Here is a 22,581-nt window from a genome sequence, read left to right on the forward strand (position 1 = left end):
AATCAAGCGCACTTTGAAAACCAGCTTGGACAAAGCTAAAGGCTGTTGGCCAGAATTTGTACCCCAAGTTCTTTGGTCATATCGCACTTCATATCGGACTTCAACAGGAGAAACTCCATTCTCACTTGCCTTTGGCACAGAGGCGGTTGTCCCTGTTGAGCTCGAGCAAGCAACATTCCGAGTCCAGAACTACATTCAAAGTGAAAATGACAAACAACTCACCCTCAACTTGGATTTAGTCGAGGAACACAGAAACCAAGCTCACTTGAGGAATGTCGCCTACAAGCAGCGCATCTCCAACTATTATGACTCTAGGGTCAAGCCTCGTTCTTTCAAAATAGGAGACTGGGTCTTAAAGAAAAGATTACTCTGCGACAGAGTCCCGAGTGAAGGCACACTTAGTCCAAACTGGGATGGACCGTATGAAGTCATTGGCATCAGTCGCCCTGGCTCTTACACACTTAGAAGCTCCGATGGCAAGACCCTTGGCCATCCATGGAACGCTGATCACTTGAAGTACTACTACAAATAGACTCACGATGTACAAGTGTTGAGCCATAGCCGTTCGGCATCCTATGTAATGAAGGCCATTTGGCAATGAATTCAATAAAGAGGTAATTTAGCCAACTCAGCCCTCACTCTTTTACATTCATAGCAAGCGATGCCGGAACCCTTCTCAATCAGAAAGCAATCTGTCTTCCACAGTCACTACAAAACAAGCAAATGAAGACCGTGTCAAGCGCCAAAAAAAAAAAAAAAAAAAAAAAAAAAAAAAAAAAAAAAAAACAACTTCATCCAAAAAGCTTCACCCGAAAAGCTTCACCTCCAAAGCTTCACCCACAAAGCTTCACCTAAAAAGCTTCACCCAAAAAGCTTCACCATCAAAGCTTCACCTAAAAAGCTTCACCCAAAAAGCTTCACCTAAAAAGCTTCACCCAAAAAGCTTCACCATCAAAGCTTCACCTAAAAAAGCTTCACCCAAAAAGCTTCACCCGAAAAGCTTCACCTAAAAAGCTTCACCCAAAAAGCTTCACCCGAAAAGCTTCACCCACAAAGCTTCACCTAAAAAGCTTCACCCAACAAGCTTCACCCGAAAAGCTTCACCTCCAAAGCTTCACCCACAAAGCTTCAACACCAAAGCTTCACCTACAAAGCTTCAACACAAAACCTTGCTCCAAATAAACAAATTTTGTTCACAAAACCCAAGATGCCCTTGAACTTGTACAAAAACACTTGGGTAAACATAAACATTTTTTGTTTTACACCCACAAGGGCCCAAAATTTTCCTTCTTATTTATTCACTTATATATGTTCCCAAACATATTATAATAGATCCAACAACAAGCCAAAGTCCCAAATTTCATAATGGACAAAAGTACAAGCAATTCATCAATAATGAAGGTGCTACAAAAATTGGAATCTGCCCCAAAATAGAAATCCAACCCAAGAGACTTTTTCTCTCTCTCCCTCTTCCGCCTCCTTTCATCTATCAAATTTCTGCAACCTCTGCTCTTCTCCAATGGAGCTGAATTTTGGACACCCTATAGTTCTTGAGCATATGAACAACTTTCAAGAAGGAACCATTTCTGTTTGAGCGACGGAAATTAAAGTGTTGAAGCTCCAAACATGATAGTCGGCTTCTTGCAGATTTCGAAGCTGTTGTGATGTTTCGAAGATCTGGAAATATTTAACCGTTAGTTCATCCTGAATTTTTGATATGTTATGAAAGAGTCGATGAGGAACAACTTCAATGAAGAAAGCATACCGATCTGAACAAGAGAAAATGGAGTTTCGAAGCTCACAACAAATCTGACGGGTTGACAGACAAATAATAACCAGTCATTCATCATACCTGAATTTCTTGAGTTATACAGCTCCGAGGGATCTCAAATTTGGATATGTTGTAGTTCACAAGCTGAGGAACAACTTCAATGAAGAAAGCATACCGATCTGAACAAGAGAAAATGGAGTTTCGAAGCTCACAACAAATCTGACGGGTTGACAGAAAAATAATAACCAGTCATTCATCATACCTGAGTTTCTTGAGTTATACAGCTCCGAGGGATCTCAAATTTGGATATGTTGTAGTTCACAAGCTGAGGAACAACTTCAATGAAGAAAGCATACCGATCTGAACAAGAGAAAATGGAGTTTCGAAGCTCACAACAAATCTGACGGGTTGACAGAAAAATAATAACCAGTCATTCATCATACCTGAATTTCTTGAGTTATACAGCTCCGAGGGATCTCAAATTTGGATATGTTGTAGTTCACAAGCTGAGGAACAACTTCAATGAAGAAAGCATACCGATCTGAACAAGAGAAAATGGAGTTTCGAAGCTCACAACAAATCTGACGGGTTGACAGAAAAATAATAACCAGTCATTCATCATACCTGAGTTTCTTGAGTTATACAGCTCCGAGGGATCTCAAATTTGGATATGTTGTAGTTCACAAGCTGAGGAACAACTTCAATGAAGAAAGCATGCTGATCTGAGCAAGAGAAAATAGAGTTTCCAAGCTCACAACAAATCTGACGGGTTGACAGACAAATGATAAACAGTCACTCATCATACCTGGATTTCTGGAGTTGTACTGCTCCGATGGCTCTCCAATTTGGATATGTTGTAGTTAAGGAATTAACGAACAACTTTCATGAAGACAACTTTGTGATTCGACCTACAGATGATGGTGTTATGTTGAAAAACAATTCCGGTTGTTAGGGGAAATGAAAAACAATTCCACCAAAGAAACATCATTATGATGTTTCATCATTATGGTGTTTTCATCATTATGATGTTTCATCATTATGGTGTTTTCATCATTATGATGCTTTCATCATTGTGATGCTTCCATCATTGTGATGCTTCCATTATGATGTTAATGCACCAACGGTTACACCTTCTGCAATTCCACTTATTCGGGCCTAGCAACCTTCATCAACAAAATCTATGAAGAAAAAGTCCGGGGCTACCACTTAGAAAACAAAAGAATGAAGTTTTGGTACTTACGACATGGACTATTAGCAAGACACCTCATTCGTCAACTCCCTCGACTAGAGACTTGGGGGACTCCCACCATATGCTACTACGCCTTGGTACTCAAAAGTTCGTGACTACTCAGTGACTTGGATTTTTCAAGTCTCCAACCGAGAAGTTTTCCTCACTCGGGAAATTAAGGGAACACTACCTCAAACTACATGCTTCACTCACAAAGCTTCAACAATACAGGTTTCAACAAAAGCAAAAATTCAAAGAACTTTATGAAGAAGGCTTTGGTGTATTTAACACAATATGTTGAAATGAAGCAAAGCTTATTTATTAATATTTTCGATAAGCCACAAATATGTACATATACATGAGTCAAAATAAACAAACAAAAGGGAGCCTTCACAAAGGTTGCTTAGGGGAAGTCTCAGCAGTCGGTAGAGCCCCAGAAAGAGAAAGCACCGGAGGGTGGTTATCCGGAGCCTCAGTACTTGACAAAACCCCAGAAGGAGGAGGCATTGGAGGTTCATCATTTGAAGCTTCATTACCAGGTACAGCCCCAGAGGACGAAGGCAATAAATGCCTTTGGAACAAACCCACAAACCGCTGATGATCAAGTAAAATCTTACCATCAGATTCCTTCATCTGGTCAAGCTTCCTCTTCATGTTTGTAGCATAGTCATGGGCGAGCCGGTGCAACTGCTTATTCTCATGCTTGAGCCCTCTAATCTCCTGTTTGAGACTCATCACTTCAGCAGCCAATGATTCAACTTGGCAGGTTCTAGCAAATAGGCGTTGGGCCATATTAGACACAGAACCTGCACACTGAACACTAAGAGCCAGAGAGTCCTTAACAGCCAACTCATCAGACCGTTTGGAAAGTAGTCTGTTATCTTTGGGAGTGAGAAGGTTCCTGGCCACCACTGCAGCGGTCATATCATTCTTCATCACAGAATCCCCAACGGTAAGAGGACCAGTAGGGGATATGAAGGATGGGCGCCATATGTTGTCTGGAGAAGGCGTGGCTGTCTCTTCTCCAAGGTTCAAGTCAAAACGACGGTCGGATGGTCCAGACATTTTCAAATGTGTTGAAGAAGGAAGAGGTCAGACAAATCAAGATCTTAGAAGTGCAAGAAATGAGCTTCTACTGGTAGAGATTCAAGTGTGCTGTGGAACTTAATGCCAGCCTCTATAAAAATCTGCACTCGACGGAGCTTCAGAAATCGAAGAGGCGTTTGCTTTCTCAAAAGCTGGGCTGCTCAGAGACCACGAGGGCCGATCTCAGAAATCGAAGAGGCGTTTGCTTTCTCAAAAGCTGGGCTGCTCAGAGACCACGAGGGCCGATCTCAGAAATCGAAGAAGCACCTGCTTTTTCAGCCTCGTCAGCACCTGTCACATGCACACTCAGCTTTGCGGAAATTACGGGCAATCTGTCGAAGATTTCTGGTGAAGTAGAAAGCACGTGAATCTTACTGTTCAATCACCGCTCTCCATATGCACCATCAACTCCTCGGGTACCACATATAACTTTGTCAAAGATCTCTGACAAAGTTTAGGCACGAGAATTTCGAAGTTCCAGCTACCCTACTATTACCCATAAGGGTAAAGGAACAGCACCACTGCTTGACAACTGGAAAGTCCCTATGTGTGTCGACCTCCGTGTTTTGCGGCAAGACAGGTTGGCAAGAACGTCCGACCTTTACTCACATTCGAGAAAAGACTCCCAACATAATTACTTTCTCAAAAACCGGAGTAGCACCGTTTTCCGAATCTCGAGAGTCAGATCCTCGACGGGATTGCTTGTTCGAAAACCGAAGAGGCACAACTCTCAGAACTTCGAGAGCCAGATTTCCTTAGATAAAGCTTGTCTGTAATCTTCACACGTAATATCAGCTTTCCAGATACCACATACCACTTTTTCAAAGTGCTCTGACAAAATTAAAACACGTGAAGCTGGCAACTCCCACTACATTGCTGTGACCAAGAAGGGTAAAGGAATAGCATTACTACTTGTTATTGGGAAATCCCTATATACATTGACCTCCCTCCTCAACGGACAGGCAAACCTGCAAAAATGCTCAACCCTTTCTCGCATTCGAAAAGGCACCCTCAACATAACCTCTCGAAATACTCAGCTTTATTTCCCCCCGATAATACCTCAGCAAATAAGCCACACCAAGAACAAGAGTATCTCATATCATCAGGGTCGAAAGCAAGAGTATCCCATATCATGCTTTCTCCCTATCTTTGTCTTTGTCTTTGTCCACACCTGCAGAACAAGGAGAAAGAGAGCAGTCAGTCGGAACCTGAAATCAAACCTCCAATTTGGAACTGACTGCCTGGAGCCTTTGCCTGGTTGCTTACTTAGCATTGCTCTCGAGTACTCATCCTCAACTGCTGTCAAGGTCATGAATTCCACCAGCAAATACCTCATGACAGTTGATCAGATATTGGCTCTTTACACTGAAGCTGCCAAGCGTGGATGAGTCATTATGAAGGAATGTTCTGAAGGACCATTTAAATGCAAAGGTTGCACACCACTTCTGCCATGCAAAAGATTGAAGCAGAAGGTTCAACGGTGAGCTGAAACAGATCACTACAGCACGACACCTTTCCATACCACATTCATTATTCCGTCAACAGCAAAAGTATCCCATATCATCAAGGTCGAACGTACTCTAGATTTGATGGACTTGTTTTGACCCTCAAATTTTTGAGTCGGCCTTATACTCTGAAGGGCACCAGAAAACCCTCCAGCACAGTTCAAGAATAAGCCTGTGGAAAGTTACTTCTTCAAAAGCAAAAGTATCTCATATCATCTCTTATCCATTTGCTTCTCCTTATCCTGGCAGTTGAATGAGAGACAAGGAGAATGAGAACAATCAACCGGAAGCCGAAGTCAAACCTCTGATCCTGGGTTGCTTACTTGGAAGTTTGACTGCTTACCTTGTCTGTCACCTCTTTCGGCAGATCTCCTAGCTCGGCGACTTGGGGGACTCCTACTATAGGGTTTGTATCGCACTTGACCAAGCCCGAAACTACAAGTAAGCTTCAAGTGAAATTGATACATTACCTTGTGCGTCAACATCAGCTAAATACACCATTCCCGGATGGAGGAAAGGTACTTCCAGAGAAGGGCAGATGAAGATCAGACCACACTTCGGTACTTAGAAGTTTCGTGATTACTCAAGGGATTGGATCTTGCAAGTCCCCAACCGAGGAGTTTCCCTCACTCGGGAACTTAGGGGAGCACTGTTTGTACCATACTTGACCAATCCCGAAACTACCGAGCACCGGCCAACGCTATACTGTCAAGGACCCAGAAGAGTTCCCCTCCGACCAGGAGGCCAATCACTACTCGACACGTGTCAAGATTAGAAGCCAATCAGAGCGCAGCACGTGTCGACATCAAGAACCAATCACAACATGACACATGTCAATGTGACAAAGCTACAAGTTTTTCTATAAATAGGGGTCATTCCCCCACAATATTGCCTAATGCCATTTTGTGTGAAATCATTCACAAGAACTCACTAAATTGAGAGCTTGATCCTTTGTACTTGTGTAAGCCCTTCACTACTAATAAGAACTCCTCTACTCCGTGGACGTAGCCAATCTGGGTGAACCACGTACATCCTGTGTTTGCTTCTCTGTCTCTATTCATTTACGTACTTATCCTCACTAGTGACCGAAGCAACCAAGCGAAGGTCATAAAACCTGACACTTTCTGTTGTACCAAAGTCTTCGCTGATTTTGTGCATCAACACATACATTGAATTTGAACAAAATTTAATATATAAGCGAAGGCATATGCAGTGAATAGACAAACAACAACAAAGCCTTTTCCCACTAAGTGGGGTCAGCTATATGAATCCTAGAACGCCATTGCGCTCAATTTTGTGTCATGTCCTCCGTTAGATCCAAGTACTCTAAGTCTTTTCTTAGAGTCTCTTCCAAAGTTTTCCTAGGTCTTCCTCTACCCCTTCGGCCCTGAACATTTGTCCCGTAGTCACATCTTCGAACCGGAGCGTCAGTAGGCCTTCTTTGCACATGTCCAAATCACCGGAACCGATTTTCTCTCATCTTTCCTTCAATTTCGGCTACTCCTACTTTACCTCGGATATCCTCATTCCCAATCTTATCCTTTCTCGTGTGCCCACACGTCCCATGAAGCATCCTCATCTCCGCCACACCCATTTTGTGTACGTGTTGATGCTTCACCACCCAACATTCTGTGCCATACAACATCGCTGACCTTATTGCCGTCCTATAAAATTTTCCCTTGAGCTTCAGTGGCCTACGACGGTCACACAACACGCCGGATGCACTCTTTATCCATCCAGCTTGTATTCTATGGTTGAGATCTCCATCTAATTCTCCGTTCTCTTGCACGATAGATCCTAGGTAGCGAAAACGGTCGCTTTTTATGATCTTCACTAGATTGCTCCGGTCATTAGTATGGATAAGTATATAAATGGATAGAGATAGGAAAGCAAACACAAGATGTACGTGGTTCACCCAAATTGGCTACATCCACGGAATAGAGGAGTTCTCATTAATTGTGAAGGGTTTACACAAGTACATAGGTTCAAGCTCTCCTTTAGTGAGTACAGGTGAATGATTTAGTACAAATGACATTAGGAAATATTGTGGGAGAATGATCTCGTAATCACGAAACTTCTAAGTATCGGAGTGTGGTATCGTCTTGACTTGCCTTATCTGTCTCATAGGTAGATGTGGCATCTTCTCTGGAAGTACTCTTCCTCCATCCAGGGTTGGTATCTTTAACTGGTGGAGATGCACAAGGTAATGTATCAATTTCACTTGAAGCTTACTTGTAGTTTCAGGCTTAGTCAAGCGCGATACAAACCATGTAGTAGGAGTCCCCCAAGTCGCCGAGCTAGGGGATCTGCTGAAAGAGATTGTTGATGCACAAAACTGGATGTCTTGGAAAAACGTAAATCCGACCGTGAATCTGCAAATAATGTAAATGACACAAGAGTTATCGTGGTTCACCCCAATGTTTGGGCTACGTCCACACTGTAGTTGATTCTGTTTCTCTGTAATTGTATGGATACAAGAGTTTGAGGGGAAGTCCCCCAGAGAGAGAAGAGAAGGGAGAGGAGAGCCTCGGTGGTGTGAGGTCTCTCCTGAATGTAATGAGAGCTTCTCTTAGCCTTCTTAAGCTGGCTCTTTGCCTCCCTTAGAATGAGGGGAGGAGTCCCCTTTTATAGAATAAGGGGTTTCTCCTCTTTTACAAAGTATGGGCTTTAGTGTGAGGCCCAAATACAAGGCCCAAGGCCCAAATATACGAGGCCCAATATATGGTACCAACAGAGATGATAGACAAGGTAAACAATCAGAGCTCCGGCTGATTGTTCACATTCTCCCTATCTTGCAGGCAGCATGAAGGATAAAGAGAAGAAAAATGAGAAGAGATGATATGGGATACTTTTGCTTTTGAAGAAGTAACTTTCCACAAGCTTATTCTTGAACTGAGCTGGAGGGTTTTCTGGTTTCCTCTAGAGTATAAGGCCGACTGAAGAATTTGAGGGTCAAAACAAGTCCATCAAATCTAGAGTACGTTCGACCCTGCTGATATGGGATACTTTTGCTTTGACAGAGTAATGGATGTATCGGCACGTGTGCTGTTACGCTTGTCTCCACATGCTTCCTTGTATCCTTCTCACTTGCCCTATCTGTTCCTCAGGCAGATGCGGTATCTTCCCTAGAGGCATAAGATGTTGAAGATGAGTACTCAAGAGCAATGCCAGGTAAGTAATCAGGTAAGGGGTTCCAGGCAGTCAGTTCCTGGCTGGAAGCTTGATTCCAAGTGCTGACTGATTGCTCTCTTTCTCCTTGTCTTGCAGGTAAGAACAAGGCCAAAGGAAAAGACAGGGAAAAAGCATGATATGGGATACTTTTGCTTTTAACCCTGATGATATGAGATATTCTTGCTCTAGTATAGCTTGTTTGCAGAGGTATTATCTGGGGGAAAGAAAGCTGAATATTTCGAAAGGCTTCGTTAGGAGTGCCCTCTCAGATATGAGGAAGGGTTGAGCATTTTTGCAGGTCTGTCTGTCCGTTGGGGATGGAGGTCAACATATATAGGAGTCTCCTTAACAACAAGTAGTAATGCTATTCCTTTACCCTGCTTGGTCATAGCACGGTAGTGGGAGCTGCCAACTTCACATGTTTTAACTCTGTCAGAGCACTTTGAAAATGTGGTCTGTGGTATCTGGAAAGCTGATGTTGCGTGTGAAGATTACAGACAGCTTTATCCAAGGAGATCCGGCTCTTGCAGTTGGGAAAGTGTTGCCTCTTCGGTTTTCGAACAAGCAATCCTATCGGGAATCTGGCTCTCGAGATTCGGAGAACGATGCCTCTTCGATTTTTGAGAAAGCAATCATGCTGGGGGTCTGGCTCTCGAGATTCGGAGAGCGGTGTCTCTTCGATTTTTGAGAAAGTAATCATGTTGGGAGTCTGGCTCTCGAGATTCGGAGGGCGGTGCCTCTTCGATTTTGGAGCAAGCAATCTTATTGGGAGTGTTTTCTCGAATGTGAGTAAAGGTTGGGCATGTTTGCTAGTCTACCTTGCCACGAAGCATAGAGGTTGACACACATGGACTTTCCAATTATCCAGCAATGGTACTGTTCCTTTACCCTCTCTTCGATTTTTGAGAAAGTAGTCATGTTGGGAGTCTGGCTCTCGAGATTCGGAGGATGGTGCCTCTTCGATTTTGGAGCAAGCAATCTTGTTGGGAGTGTTTTCTCGAATGTGAGTAAAGGTTGGGCATGTTTGCTAGTCTACCTTGCCACGAAGCACAGAGGTTGACACACAGGGACTTTCCAATTATCCAGCAGTGGTACTGTTCCTTTACCCTTGTGGGTAATAATATGGTAGCTAGACCTTCAAAATTTATGTGTCTAAACTTTGTTAGTGTTGTTTCTTTGCTATTCTTTTACCCTTCTTGGTCAGAGTGATGTAGTCCGAGCTGCAAGCTTCACGTGCTCAACTTTGGCAGAAAACTTTGGCAAAGTTATCTGTGGTACCTATGAGCTACTGTTGCGTGTGGGAAGTGGGTGATTGAACAGTAAGACTCATGTGCTTTCTAGTTCACCAGAAGTCTTCGACAGAATGCCCATAATTTCCGCAAAGCTGAGTGTGCGTGTGACAGGTGCTGACAAGGCTGGAAAAGTAGGTGCCTCTTCGATTTCTGAGATCGGCCCTCGTGGTCTCTGAGCAGCCCAGGTTTTGAGAAAGCAAGCGCCTTTTCGATTTCTGAGATCGGCCTTCGTGGTCTTTGAGCAGCCCAGCTTTTGAGAAAGCAGACGCCTCTTCGATTTTTTAGATCGACCCTCGTGGTCTCTGAGCAGCCCAGCTTTTGAGAAAGCAAACGCCTCTTCGATTTCTGAGCAGACACCTCTTCGATTTCTGAAGCTCCGTCGAATGCAGATTTTTATAGGGGCTGACATTAAGTTCCAAAGCACACTTGAATCTCTACCAGTAGAAGCTCCATTCTTGCACTTCTAAGATCTTGATTTGTCCGACCTCTTCTCTCTTCAACACCTTTGAAAATGTCTGGCCCCTCCGACCGTCGTTTTGACTTGAACCTTGTTGAAGAGGCAGCCCCGCCTTATCCAGACAACATATAGCGCCCATCCTTCGTCTCCCCTACTGGTCCTCTTACCGTTGGGGATTCTGTAATGAAGAATGATATGACCGCTGCGGTGGTGGCCAGGAACCTTCTCACCCCCAAAGATAACAGACTACTTTCCAAACGGTCTGATGAGTTAGCTGTTAAGGATTCTCTGGCTCTCAGTGTTCAGTGTGCAGGTTCTGTGTCTAATATGGCCCAACGCCTATTTGCTCGAACCCGCCAAGTTGAATCATTGGCGGCTGAAGTGATGAGTCTCAAACAGGAGATTAGAGGGCTCAAGCATGAGAATAAACAGTTGCACCGACTCGCACATGACTATGCTACAAACATGAAGAGGAAGCTTGACCAGATGAAGGAATCTGATGGTCAGGTTTTTCTTGATCATCAGAGATTTGTGGGTTTGTTCCAAAGGCATTTATTGCCTTCGTCTTCTAGGGCTGTACCGCGTAATGAAGCTCCAAATGATCAACCTCTGATGCCTCCTCCTTCTAGGGTTCTGTCCAGTACTGAGGCTCCGAATGATCCCCCTCCGGTGCCTTCTCTTTCTGGGGCTCTACCGACTGCTGAGACTTCTCCTAAGCAACCTTTGTGAATGCTCCCTCTTGTTTGTTTATTTTGACTCATGTATATGTACATATTTGTAGCTTATCGGGGATATCAATAAATAAGCTTTCCTTCATTTCAACGTATTGTGTTAAATACATCAAAGCCTTCTTCGCTAAGTTCTTTGAATTTTCTTTTGTTGAAGCTTAGTGAGTGGAGCATGTAGGTTGAGGTAGTGTTCCCTTAATTTCCTGAGTGAGGAAAACTTCTCGGTTGGAGACTTGGAAAATCCAAGTCACTGAGTGGGATCGGCTATATGAATCTTAGAACGCCATTGTGCTCGGTCCTGTGTCATGTCCTTCGTTAGATCCAAGTACTCTAAGTCTTCTCTTCCAAAGTTTTCCTAGGTCTTCCTCTACCCCTTCGGCCTTGAACCTCTGTCTCATAGTCGCATCTTCTAATCGGAGCGTCAGTAGGCCTTCTTTGCACATGTCCAAACCACCGTAACCGATTTTCTCTCATCTTTCCTTCAATTTCGGCTACTCCTACTTTACCCCAGATATCCTCATTCCTAATCTTATCCTTTCTCGTGTGCCCACACATCCAACGAAGCATCCTCATCTCCGCTACACCCATTTTGTGTACGTGTTGATGCTTCACCGCCCAACATTCTGCCTTAGTTATTCTTTGTCACTCACTTTTGGAATTTAATTCATTGATTTCAAAGTCACTCATGTACTCTGTCTTACTATATTCACTCATTTTTAGTATGCACCATTGAATTTTTTTTGTCATATATTATTCACTCATTTTACTCTATTCACTCATCTACTACACTAATGTTAAGATTTGGGTATCATTTGTTTTCTCATATGTCCTGTTTTTAAGGGAAATCTAATATATAAATGGATCAAAAAACTCCTGCTGCAGCACATTGAATTTGTTCAAATATTGATTGTTTTCCCTCTATTCACTTCAATTGTCTTCTTCTTCTTCGTTCTTTTTTCAATGGCAAAGCTGGACGATCCATGGAGCACATGTTGTTGAGCCTTTTGCTGCTACTGGTCTAGTCCAATTCAAATGAGTCGATGGAGTACAATCTTTAGGCCCGTTGGAGGAGCTGAAAAACCAGTCTTGACTCTGCCTACCGAGACATATTCCGAGATATGCTCCAGCTCAATAACGAATCAGACATCAGCCCGGTACACTACTCTCACTCTTTCCTACTTTTATTTTCAATTTTTTTTTGGAATTTTGCGCTGAATTTCATTTGGGTAATTTGTGAAATTTTTTTTTTCTTTTGTTAGGCAGCTTTTGGTGTGCCTGCGAATGTTTACAATAACGTCAAGAGGGAAGAGATTCAAAAGATGTTCCCAATGTAGCTGTTTCAGAGTTGAAGAGGCTGTTGATGCTTTTGCTGCAGAAGTTTCAGCGAGAATGATGGCGAGATGCACACAAGGATCAGGTTAGAGATCTGCGTTGTTTGACATTTCTGTGTAAACACTTTTGAGTCTCAAATATATCTCAAATTTGGGGTGTCGGGTATGGGCTGCTAAAGCTAAAAGTTCTTTTGGCTCATACATTAAAGCGACATGTGTGCTTTTGGCTCATTTCTGTACAAAAGTTGAATCTTTGAATCTGCTTATTTATGTTTTGGCTCATTTGTGTATAATAGCAGGACCTACACGAGCAGGACCAAGCAGCCGACCCTCTACAACAAAATCAGCCCGCTCGGAAACCCTAGCTTGAATAGCAGGACTTTTAAAGTGGTTCGCTGCTCCATGTATGAAGTATTAGTGAATTATTTGTAATTTTACGAAACGAAACGAAATTTTTTGTGTTGTAAGCATACATATTGAAATTTATGTTATAAATTTTTTGATAAGAAACAGATGTAAATTAGAATCATACTAATAGAGGTATGATGTATGCATAAGTTCAGAATTAATCTTTAGTGTTATTAAAAAATATACGTAAATTTATATACATAAATTTGATAGCACCATAAATTTGGGGTACTGTTCTATTTAGTACAGGCAATATGATGTCGTTCACGTGTTTTTAACAAATATCTGCAGTTTTTCAATTCATCTGAGGTATTTATTTGTCATTTGAACGACACTAAATTTTTTTATGGGTTATAGGAACTGTGGGTTAAGAAATTGGGTCAAATTCAGGTCGAAGCTGTAAGATCATTTACATATTACAGAATGAATGATAAGATCTTTGGGGCTGAAAATTGGAGTAACTTCGTTCCTTTTGTTAAAAAGATGAGCACAAATTGGTGAAGCAGCCAAATAACCCAACTTAAGTAGAAGTTTAGAAGTTTGTCACTTCCTGATATATGGACTGAAATAACAATAAGAAAATAATGTAGTTTTTGAAGATCGAAAACAACAATAAGAAAATGGATCCGAAAATATAGAGAACAAAGAACTAAGAATTCACTCCTCCAGAGTCCTTCAAAAACTTGGCCTTGATTTTATTGAGTGCGACATCTTTCATGTTAATCCTTTCTTTTGGCAATGCTGCAGTGCAAGCTAAGGCTAATCTCATAATGGATGATAAGCAATCCCTCCTACTCACGAAACCACCATCTTCTTCCGTCCCAAGTATATCGGCATCCACAACTTCATCTATAGCAGCATTTAGAAATAATGAATCTGCAATCCAACAACAACAACAACAAAGCCTTTTCCCACTAAGTGGGGTCGGCTATATGAATCCTAGAACGCCATTGCGCTCGGTTTTGTGTCATGTCCTCCGTTAGATCCAAGTACTCTAAGTCTTTTCTTAGAGTCTCTTCCAAAGTTTTCCTAGGTCTTCCTCTACCCATTCGGCCCTGAACTTCTGTCCCGTAGTCACATCTTCGAACCGGAGCGTCAGTCGGCCTTCTTTGCACATGTCCAAATCACCGGAACCGATTTTCTCTCATCTTTCCTTCAATTTCGGCTACTCCTACTTTACCTCGGATATCCTCATTCTCAATCTTATCCTTTCTCGTGTGCCCACACATCCCACGAAGCATCCTCATCTCCGCTACACCCAATTTGTGTACGTGTTGATGTTTCACCGCCCAACATTCTGTGCCATACAACATCGCTGGCCTTATTGCCGTCCTATAAAATTTTCCCTTGAGCTTCAGTGGCCTACGACGGTCACACAACACGCCGAATGCACTCTTACACTTCATCCATCCAGCTTGTATTCTATGGTTGAGATCTCCATCTAATTCTCCGTTCTCTTGCAAGATAGATCCTAGGTAGCGAAAACGGTCGCTTTTTGTGATCTTCGCTAGATTGCTCCGGTCATTAGTGTGGATAAGTATATAAATGGATAGAGATAGGAAAGCAAACACAAGATGTACATGGTTCACCCAGATTGGCTACGTCCACGGAATAGAAGAGTTCTCATTAATTGTGAAGGGTTTACACAAGTACACAGGTTCAATCTCTCCTTTAGTGAGTACAAGTGAATGATTTAGTACAAATGACATTAGGAAATATTGTGGGAGAATGATCTCGTAATCACGAAACTTCTAAGTATCGGAGTGTGGTATCATCTTGACTTGCCTTATCTGTCTCATAGGTAGATGTGGCAGCTTCTCTGGAAGTACTCTTCCTCCATCCAGGGGTGGTATCTTTAACTGGTGGAGATGCACAAGGTAATGTATCAATTTCACTTGAAGCTTACTTGTAGTTTCAGGCTTGGTCAAGCGCGATACAAACCATGTAGTAGGAGTCCCCCAAGTCGCCGAGCTAGGAGATCTGCTGAAAGAGGTGATAGATAAGGTAAGCAATCAGAGCTCCGGCTGATTGTTCACCTTCTCCCCATCTTGCAGTAGCATGAAGGATAAAGAGAAGAAAAATGAGAAGAGATGATATGGGATACTTTTGCTTTTGAAGAAGTAACTTTCCACAAGCTTATTCTTGAACTGAGCTGGAGGGTTTTCTGGTTTCCTCTAGAGTATAAGGCCGACTGAAGAATTTGAGGGTCAAAACAAGTCCATCAAATCTAGAGTACGTTCGACCCTGCTGATATGGGATACTTTTGCTTTTGACAGAGTAATGGATGTATCGGCACGTGTGCTGTTACGCTTGTCTCCACATGCTTCCTTGTATCCTTCGCACTTGCCCTATCTGTTCCTCAAGCAGATGCGGTGTCTTCCCTGGAAACATAAGATGTTGAAGATGAGTACTCGAGAGCAATGCCAGGTAAGTAATCAGGTAAGGGGTTCCAGGCAGTCAGTTCCTGGCTGGGAGCTTGATTTCAAGTGCTGACTGATTGCTCTCTTTCTCCTTGTCTTGCAGGTAAAAACAAGGCCAAAGGAAAAGACAGGGAAAAAGCATGATATGGGATACTCTTGCTTTTAACCCTGATGATATGAGATATTCTTGCTCTAGTATAGCTTGTTTGCAGAGGTATTATCGGGGGGAAAGAAAGTTGAATATTTCGAAAGGCTTCGTTGGGAGTGCCCTCTCAAATAAAAGGAAGGGTTGAGCATTTTTGCAGGTCTGCCTGTCCGTTGGGGATGGAGGCAGTGGCGAAGCCACGTGAGGGCGAGGAGTGGCGGCCGCCACTCCCCTCGCCGGAAATGAAACCCAGGAGCGAGTACCCGCCCCTCCTCTCGCCGGAAATGAAGCCATGTTTTTTGCTGCAGCTGCACAAACGCTGCGCGTGCAGCGGCGAAGCTGTTAAGGCCCGGGAGGGGTCCGCCCCTCCTCTCACAGGAAAACATGCCCAGAAATCATGGTTTGCTGCCTCATAGCACCTCTGGTTTCGCCGGATTGCAGCTCACAATTGCTACAACTGCAGCAGTTCTTCATGGCTGTGCAGGGAAGGGAAAACTTGAAAAAAAAAAATTAATATTAAAATAAGTGAAACGGTGTGTTTGGGCATTTGGGCTTAATTTGAAAAACAAATATTAAAATATGATGGGAGGACCACTTGTCCCCATTACCTCTCTCGGCTTCATCCCCCAAAGTTTTCCTTTTTTTTATGCATGTATGTATGGATGGACCTGTTGGGCAATGCCATTGGAATGGCTAAAGAGCACTTTTAGTTACATCTGCCATAAAAATTTACATCTTTCTAAGTTCTCGAAGTGCTTTTTGTCAGATTATTCTTCAGGAAGTCTTTCACGAAGAAGCATTTAGATATTGAATAAACTAATGAATGCACTTTTAGGCTTTTAGCGTAAACACACTTATAAATGAGCATAACTACTTTTTACATAGTTCAATCACCAACAAGTCGTATATCGCTAGACTTATGTTGACAAATTAAATCCAAATCAAACGTTTAAAAAAGAATCAACTTAATCAATGATCTAAATTTAAATTATGACAACACATTTTTTTTGTGGTTTGTTAACCCATTTTTCTCTTCTCTTTTCTTTTATTTATTTATTATTCTTGTATGTATTTTTTTCCCTTTTTTTAAAACCCCAGCGTATTTATCTTAAACTCTCACATTATCTATAAATGTTGTATTAATTTTTTTAAAATAATGTAAATATCGTGTAATGCTTATTTTACAATAAAAGACATTTAAATCCATCTAGGTTCCTACCTAAATCTCGCCTAAGCGCCTAATTGGTAGGCCCCAGTCCGCTGCCTGACTAGTGCCTAATGTTTTTTAGAATCTAATTCTTACCAATTTAAGCTTCTTACATGCCTTTGATCTTACCGCTTACAACCGATTTGGTGGATAGACTGTTTTCTGTTATGAATATTGATTCAAAACTTTGCCCTCTCCAATGTGAAGACAACTGTTTCGATTGAACCTTGCACTCTTTTGAATTTAGCCCCTCCCCTCGGCAAATCCTGGCTTCGCCACTGGATGGAGGTCGACATATATAGGAGTCTCCCTAACAACAAGTAGTAATGCTATTCTTTTACTCTGCTTGGTCATAGCACGGTAGTGAGAGCTGCCAGCTTCACATGTTTTAACTCTGTCAGAGCACTTTTGAAAAAGTGGTATGTGGTATCTGGCTCTCGAGATTCGGAGAACGATGCTTCTTCGATTTTTGAGAAAGCAATCATGCTGGGGGTCTGGCTCTCGAGATTCGGGGAGCAGTCTCTTCGATTTTTGAGAAAGTAATCATGTTGGGAGTCTGGCTCTCGAGATTCGGAGGGCGGTGCCTCTTCGATTTTGGAGTAAGCAATCTTGTTGGGAGTGTTTTCTCGGATGTGAGTAAAGGTTGGGCATGTTTGCTAGTCTACCTTGCCACGAAGCACGGAGGTTGACACACAGGGACTTTCGAATTATCCAGCAGTGGTACTGTTCCTTTACCCTTGTGGGTAATAATATGGTAGCTAGACCTTCAAAATTTATGTGTCTAAACTTTGTTAGTGTTGTTTCTTTGCTATTCTTTTACCTTTCTTGGTCAAAGCGATGTAGTGGGAGCTGCAAGCTTCACGTGCTCAACTTTGGCAGAGACTTTGGCAAAGTTATCTGTGGTACGCATGAGCTATTGTTGCGTGTGGGAAGTGGATGATTGAACAGTAAGATTCATGTGTTTTCTACTTCACCAGAAGTCTTCGACAGAATGCCCATAATTTCCGCAAAGCTGAGTGTGCGTGTGACAGGTGCTGACAAGGCTAGAAAAGTGGGTGCCTCTTCGATTTCTGAGGTCGACCCTCGTGGTCTCTGAGCAGCCCAGCTTTTGAGAAAGCGAGCGCCTCTTCGATTGATTCGGAGAACGATGCCTCTTCGATTTTTGAGAAAGCAATCATGCTGGGGGTCTGGCTCTCGAGATTCGGGGAGCAGTGTCTCTTCGATTTTTGAGAAAGTAATCATGTTGGGAGTCTGGCTCTCGAGATTCGGAGGGCGGTGCCTCTTCGATTTTGGAGCAAGCAATCTTGTTGGGAGTGTTTTCTCGAATGTGAGTAAAGGTTGGGCATGTTTGCTAGTCTACCTTGCCACGAAGCACAGAGGTTGACACACAGGGACTTTCCAATTATCCAGCAATGGTAGTGTTCCTTTACCCTCTCTTCGATTTTGAGAAAGTAGTCATGTTGGGAGTCTGGCTCTTGAGATTCGGAGGACGGTGCCTCTTCGATTTTGGAGCAAGCAATCTTATTGGGAGTGTTTTCTCGAATGTGAGTAAAGGTTGGGCATGTTTGCTAGTCTACCTTACCACGAGGCACAGAGGTTGACACACAGGGACTTTCCAATTATCCAGCAGTGGTACTGTTCCTTTACCCTTGTGGGTAATAATATGGTAGCTAGACCTTATGATTTTAATGAGATTCCGATGACGGATATTGCTTAGGATTTCACATTCCTTCGCAAAACTCTTGAATGCCTCTTCTAGCTGTAAATTGAAAACCTTGAGGGCGATATCTATCCCGTTTGACAGTGTTCCCCTGTATACTGAGCCAAACCCCACTGTGCCTAGTAAGTTACTCTCGTGAAGTCCATTTGTCGCCCTTACAAGTTCTAGGCGCGAAACTCTTCTCCAAAGAACTTGAGGTAGCAAGGCAGTTTCTCTTACAACTTCAACATTCCTTTTCCTGCATAGCACCAGAATCAATGCAGCAGCCGCTAGGAGTATTACTGACATGACCCCTGAGATGATATATTTAGCTTTCCTCCAATTTGGCTCAACTTTTGTTCTATATTTGCATAATGGAACATGGAGTCTGGAAGTACCGCAGAGTGCATCGTTTGATACAAATGAATCATCAGAGAAGTTTCCGAAAGGCCCGCCGATTGGAATTTCTCCTTGGAGTTTATTGAAAGACAAATTCAGATGCTTGAGATACAAGAGTGCTTCCAATGACTTTGGGATCACTCCAGATAGATTGTTTTTGGACAAATCCAAGAATTCTAGGCTTAGCAAGGTTTTAAATGAACCGGGAATAGGGCCTTCTAAATAATTGTTTGCCAAGGACAAATTAATCATTTTCTGAAGACCCCCAATGCTACCGGGAATGTTTCCGGAGAAATGGTTATTTGATAAATCCATATCCACCACATCTTTCAACTTTCCGATGCCTTCTGAGAGTGGTCCATCTAGAGAGTGGTCCAACTAGAGAATTGGATGACAAGTTTAGGTCCAATATATACTTGAGTTCCCACAAGGAAGATGGTATTTTTGAAGTTAACAAATTGGACCCTAACCATAGAGATCTTAGAGCTACTGCCAAAGTACCCAAGCAGGAAGGAATAGAACCAGAGAGCCGATTACCAGCCAAATTTAAAAAGCCTAGGCTGTTTAGTTGACAGAGTTCATACGGGATATGTCCTTGCAGTTCGTTATCAAACAAACCCAAAGCTTGGAGATTTTGTAGCCTTTGTATTGAAGTTGGAATTGCTCCACTCAACTGATTGTTTCCCAGGTCTAGTAATATCAAGCTGCTCAAGTTGCCAATTTCTACTGGAATGTTGCCCCTGATGTTGGAACCGAATAAATGCACATATAGGAGTGACGTAGAGAGATTCCTGCGAGAAGCTGGAATCGTGGTGTTTAGTGGATTGTCTCCCAAGTCTAACTTTGTCAAATTTCTAAGATTAAACAAGCAAGAGAGAGTGCTTGCTGCTTGTGGAGTAGAAGCATCAATTGTCAAATTATTCGAGCGCAAGGAAAGAAGCTCAAGGTTTTTCAAGGAACAGAGCGTGCTAGGAAGAAACCCGGTAAATGAGTTTTCGCTCATGTCTAGCATCCTGAGCTTGGAAGCATTGGAGAGGTTAGGGAGTAGTCCAGCCACGACGTTAGTTCTGGCTACATAAAGGAATTCTAGGTTTGGAGCGTTAAGACCGATGTTTGCCGGGAGGCTACCTGAGAGCTGATTGAAAGAAAGCCCTATTCTTCTTATCGTGGAGAGATTGAAGAGTTTGGATGGGATGACGCCACTGAGATTATTAAATAACAGTCCCAAAAACTCTAACTGCGGAAGATCACCAATCTCATCCGGTATTGTACTTGTACCAATTTCAGAACGCTTGTATTAACTTTGTAACTTCAGTTTAACTAAAAACTAAAAACAAATTGATTATGAAATGCCCCCAAATTTATTACCTGTTAAATGATTCTCACCAAGACTAATCTTGGTTAAGTAGGTCAAATTGCCAAGACTTTTGGGTATGCTTCCACGGAAATTGTTAGAGTATAATAAGATTTCACGAAGCTCTTTGCATTGCCACAGTTTGGAGGGAATCAGACCGTCAAGCTGGTTTCCACTAAAATTAAATATTCGAATACTGGAAAGATGCTCACATATATTGTCCGGAAGACTGCCACTCATGTTGTTTCCGTATAGATTCAAAATAGTCAAAGAAGATATGTTGAAGACAGGCACAAGAGCAGAGGCTGTTAGGGCATTGGACTGCACAAACAACTCCTCCAGCTGAACTAAACTGCCCATCTCGTTCGGAAGTTCTATAAATCAATCCGTATATATTGTTAAAATCATGTAAACATATATAGGAGTAGCTTCTTACTGGGAATCCCGTTCTACCGTAGCAAAAGTGGGATAACATTATAAGGACCATGTGCTCACTATATAGGTTCTCTTTTTGCTCTAGAATACGAGGGTCTTACACAGTAAATATACGATTTTTATGATAGTCCTCTCATTTCATTTTTGCTAAAGTGGAACGAGATTCCTGCTAAGAAGGGGCTCGTATCTAAACTACCTAGTACCTATTTATAGAACTCTGCTCTCAAACAAAACTACATAAAATTGCAATTTTAACCCTCACACCAAAACTACACAAAAATAAAATATATGGGCAATTTAGTAATTACATGAACATAAATTTTTCTATTATTTACAACAACCTCACAACTAGGTCAACATAGCATGCCCTATTTAAAAATTAAAAATAAAATAAAATAGTAAATAAAAAACATGCCTACTTTAGAAGAAACTGCTCATCATTGTCTCAATTTTTATAATTGATTTCTTTTTTTTAGAATTTTAAAAACTAATCACACTTCATAGTAAAAAAAAACAAAAAAATGAAATTATTCACACACAGTGTGTGAAGGCATCTGCTAGTATACATTTAACAAAACCTAAGTCATACAGTATACCTTCGAACTTGTTGTCGTCAAGGTATATGCCCTTCACCATTGTTAAGTTGCCTATTTCTCTGGGTATGCTACCTGTTAAATATGTGCATGCATTCCAACAAAAAAGAAGGAAAAAAAAAAACAAACGAGATGATTGTTATACATCTTATATATAGATGTTAAAATGAAACAAATATATCAAAATGTAATGATGAAGCAAGCAATCATTAATTTATAAGGAAAACTAATAAAAAAAACTTGAAAACTTTGAGTTTTAACGATAAGGACAAAATAAAGGGTAAAGCGAATAGTACATGTTTGACTTTTTAGTGTAAAAATGTGGTTTTTCATTAAAGTGAACAGTATTGTGGACTTTTCGTTAAAACATCCTAATTTATATTCCTAGGTGGTTGGTACTGGTGGTATGTACGTACCCGATAGTTGGTTCCTGCCTAGATCAATTGTTTCGAGTGCAGATAAGTTGAAGATAGTAGCCGGTATGAAACCCGAGAAGCCATTACCGTACAATTTGATGGTTTGAAGTTTAGCAAAGGACCCAAACCACGAAGGAATGGTTCCCATAAAGCTGTTGTTTCCAAAGTTAATCTCCTTCAACCGGCGCAAACGAGACAGTTCTTGCGGTAGGGGACCATGAAAGCTATTATTCTCAAGGCCCAACTCAACGAGAAATGAGAGGTTGCCTAGATGTGGAGGAATAACTCCGGCAAGACCCATGTGCGAAAGATTTAAGTCCGTGACTCTGTGGTGGCCAGCACCGCAGCTAACGCCAACCCAGTTGCAAATGTTGGAATTGGAGGCAGAGGACCAGTTGGCGGTCAAGATGTTTTGAGGGTCACTAGTGATGTGAGCTTTGAGAGAAAGAAGCGCAGACTGATCTGTGCTGATATTGGTATGAGATATTGCTAATACACCTGCAGTTAAGCAATTAGCCATAATCATCATATAGATATAACACAAGCAGTGTATCATCGACAACATTTTTGATAGTAGGAAACGACTTCTCTCCTTAATTGTAGTAGTTTTCGTCTTTCGGTTTAAATTCGATCGAAAACTAGAACTCATTACATTCACATAAATAGGGAAACAAGTTGGTGTTACCAAGATTTGGATTTTTTTACATATCAAACACACACCTTTCATTTTTCGCTGATAGCTTAGCTACGTGAGGAGGAATAGTCCAAGTCCCATTTTTTTGTCGAAGTGAGGAGGCTTAGACTAGTACTATCTATAGACCATAGAAAAAGAACCAAATTAAATTATTATCCCATTTTTTGCAAATTGCAATCCTCGGCTTGTTATTTAGATTTTTTTACATAACAAACACAGACCTTTCATTTTTCGCTGATAGC

At 41.9% G+C, this 22,581-nt stretch overlaps 1 protein-coding gene across 4 annotated transcripts; it reads right to left on the reverse strand.

Annotated features, from left to right (window-relative positions):
• Positions 1 to 1,343: 1,343 nt before the first annotated feature.
• Positions 1,344 to 22,488, reverse strand: LOC139187516 (probable LRR receptor-like serine/threonine-protein kinase At3g47570). 4 transcript variants are annotated; one of them, XR_011583110.1, is made up of 8 exons: positions 21,646 to 22,333; positions 21,233 to 21,304; positions 2,577 to 2,679; positions 2,396 to 2,493; positions 2,215 to 2,312; positions 2,034 to 2,131; positions 1,853 to 1,950; positions 1,344 to 1,677 (listed from the first exon to the last, which is right to left on the reverse strand). XR_011583110.1 is itself a non-coding variant. In XM_070825324.1 (4 exons), exons 1-4 carry the CDS (start codon positions 22,370 to 22,372, stop codon positions 20,190 to 20,192), a joined length of 963 nt encoding a protein of 320 aa, XP_070681425.1. In that variant the 5' UTR covers positions 22,373 to 22,488; the 3' UTR covers positions 20,046 to 20,189. The 4 variants fall into 4 exon arrangements, 3 of the variants coding, with proteins under 3 accessions (XP_070681425.1, XP_070681424.1, XP_070681426.1); XM_070825324.1 differs by lacking the exons at positions 1,344 to 1,677; positions 1,853 to 1,950; positions 2,034 to 2,131; ... (1 more) ...; positions 2,396 to 2,493; positions 2,577 to 2,679 and adding exons at positions 20,046 to 20,575; positions 22,366 to 22,488 and having other exon boundaries at positions 21,646 to 22,143; XM_070825323.1 differs by lacking the exons at positions 1,344 to 1,677; positions 1,853 to 1,950; positions 2,034 to 2,131; ... (1 more) ...; positions 2,396 to 2,493; positions 2,577 to 2,679 and adding an exon at positions 20,046 to 20,575.
• Positions 22,489 to 22,581: the final 93 nt, after the last annotated feature.

Source organism: Malus domestica, chromosome 07 (assembly GCF_042453785.1).
Source record: "Malus domestica chromosome 07, GDT2T_hap1".
Lineage (NCBI taxonomy): Eukaryota > Viridiplantae > Streptophyta > Magnoliopsida > Rosales > Rosaceae > Malus > Malus domestica.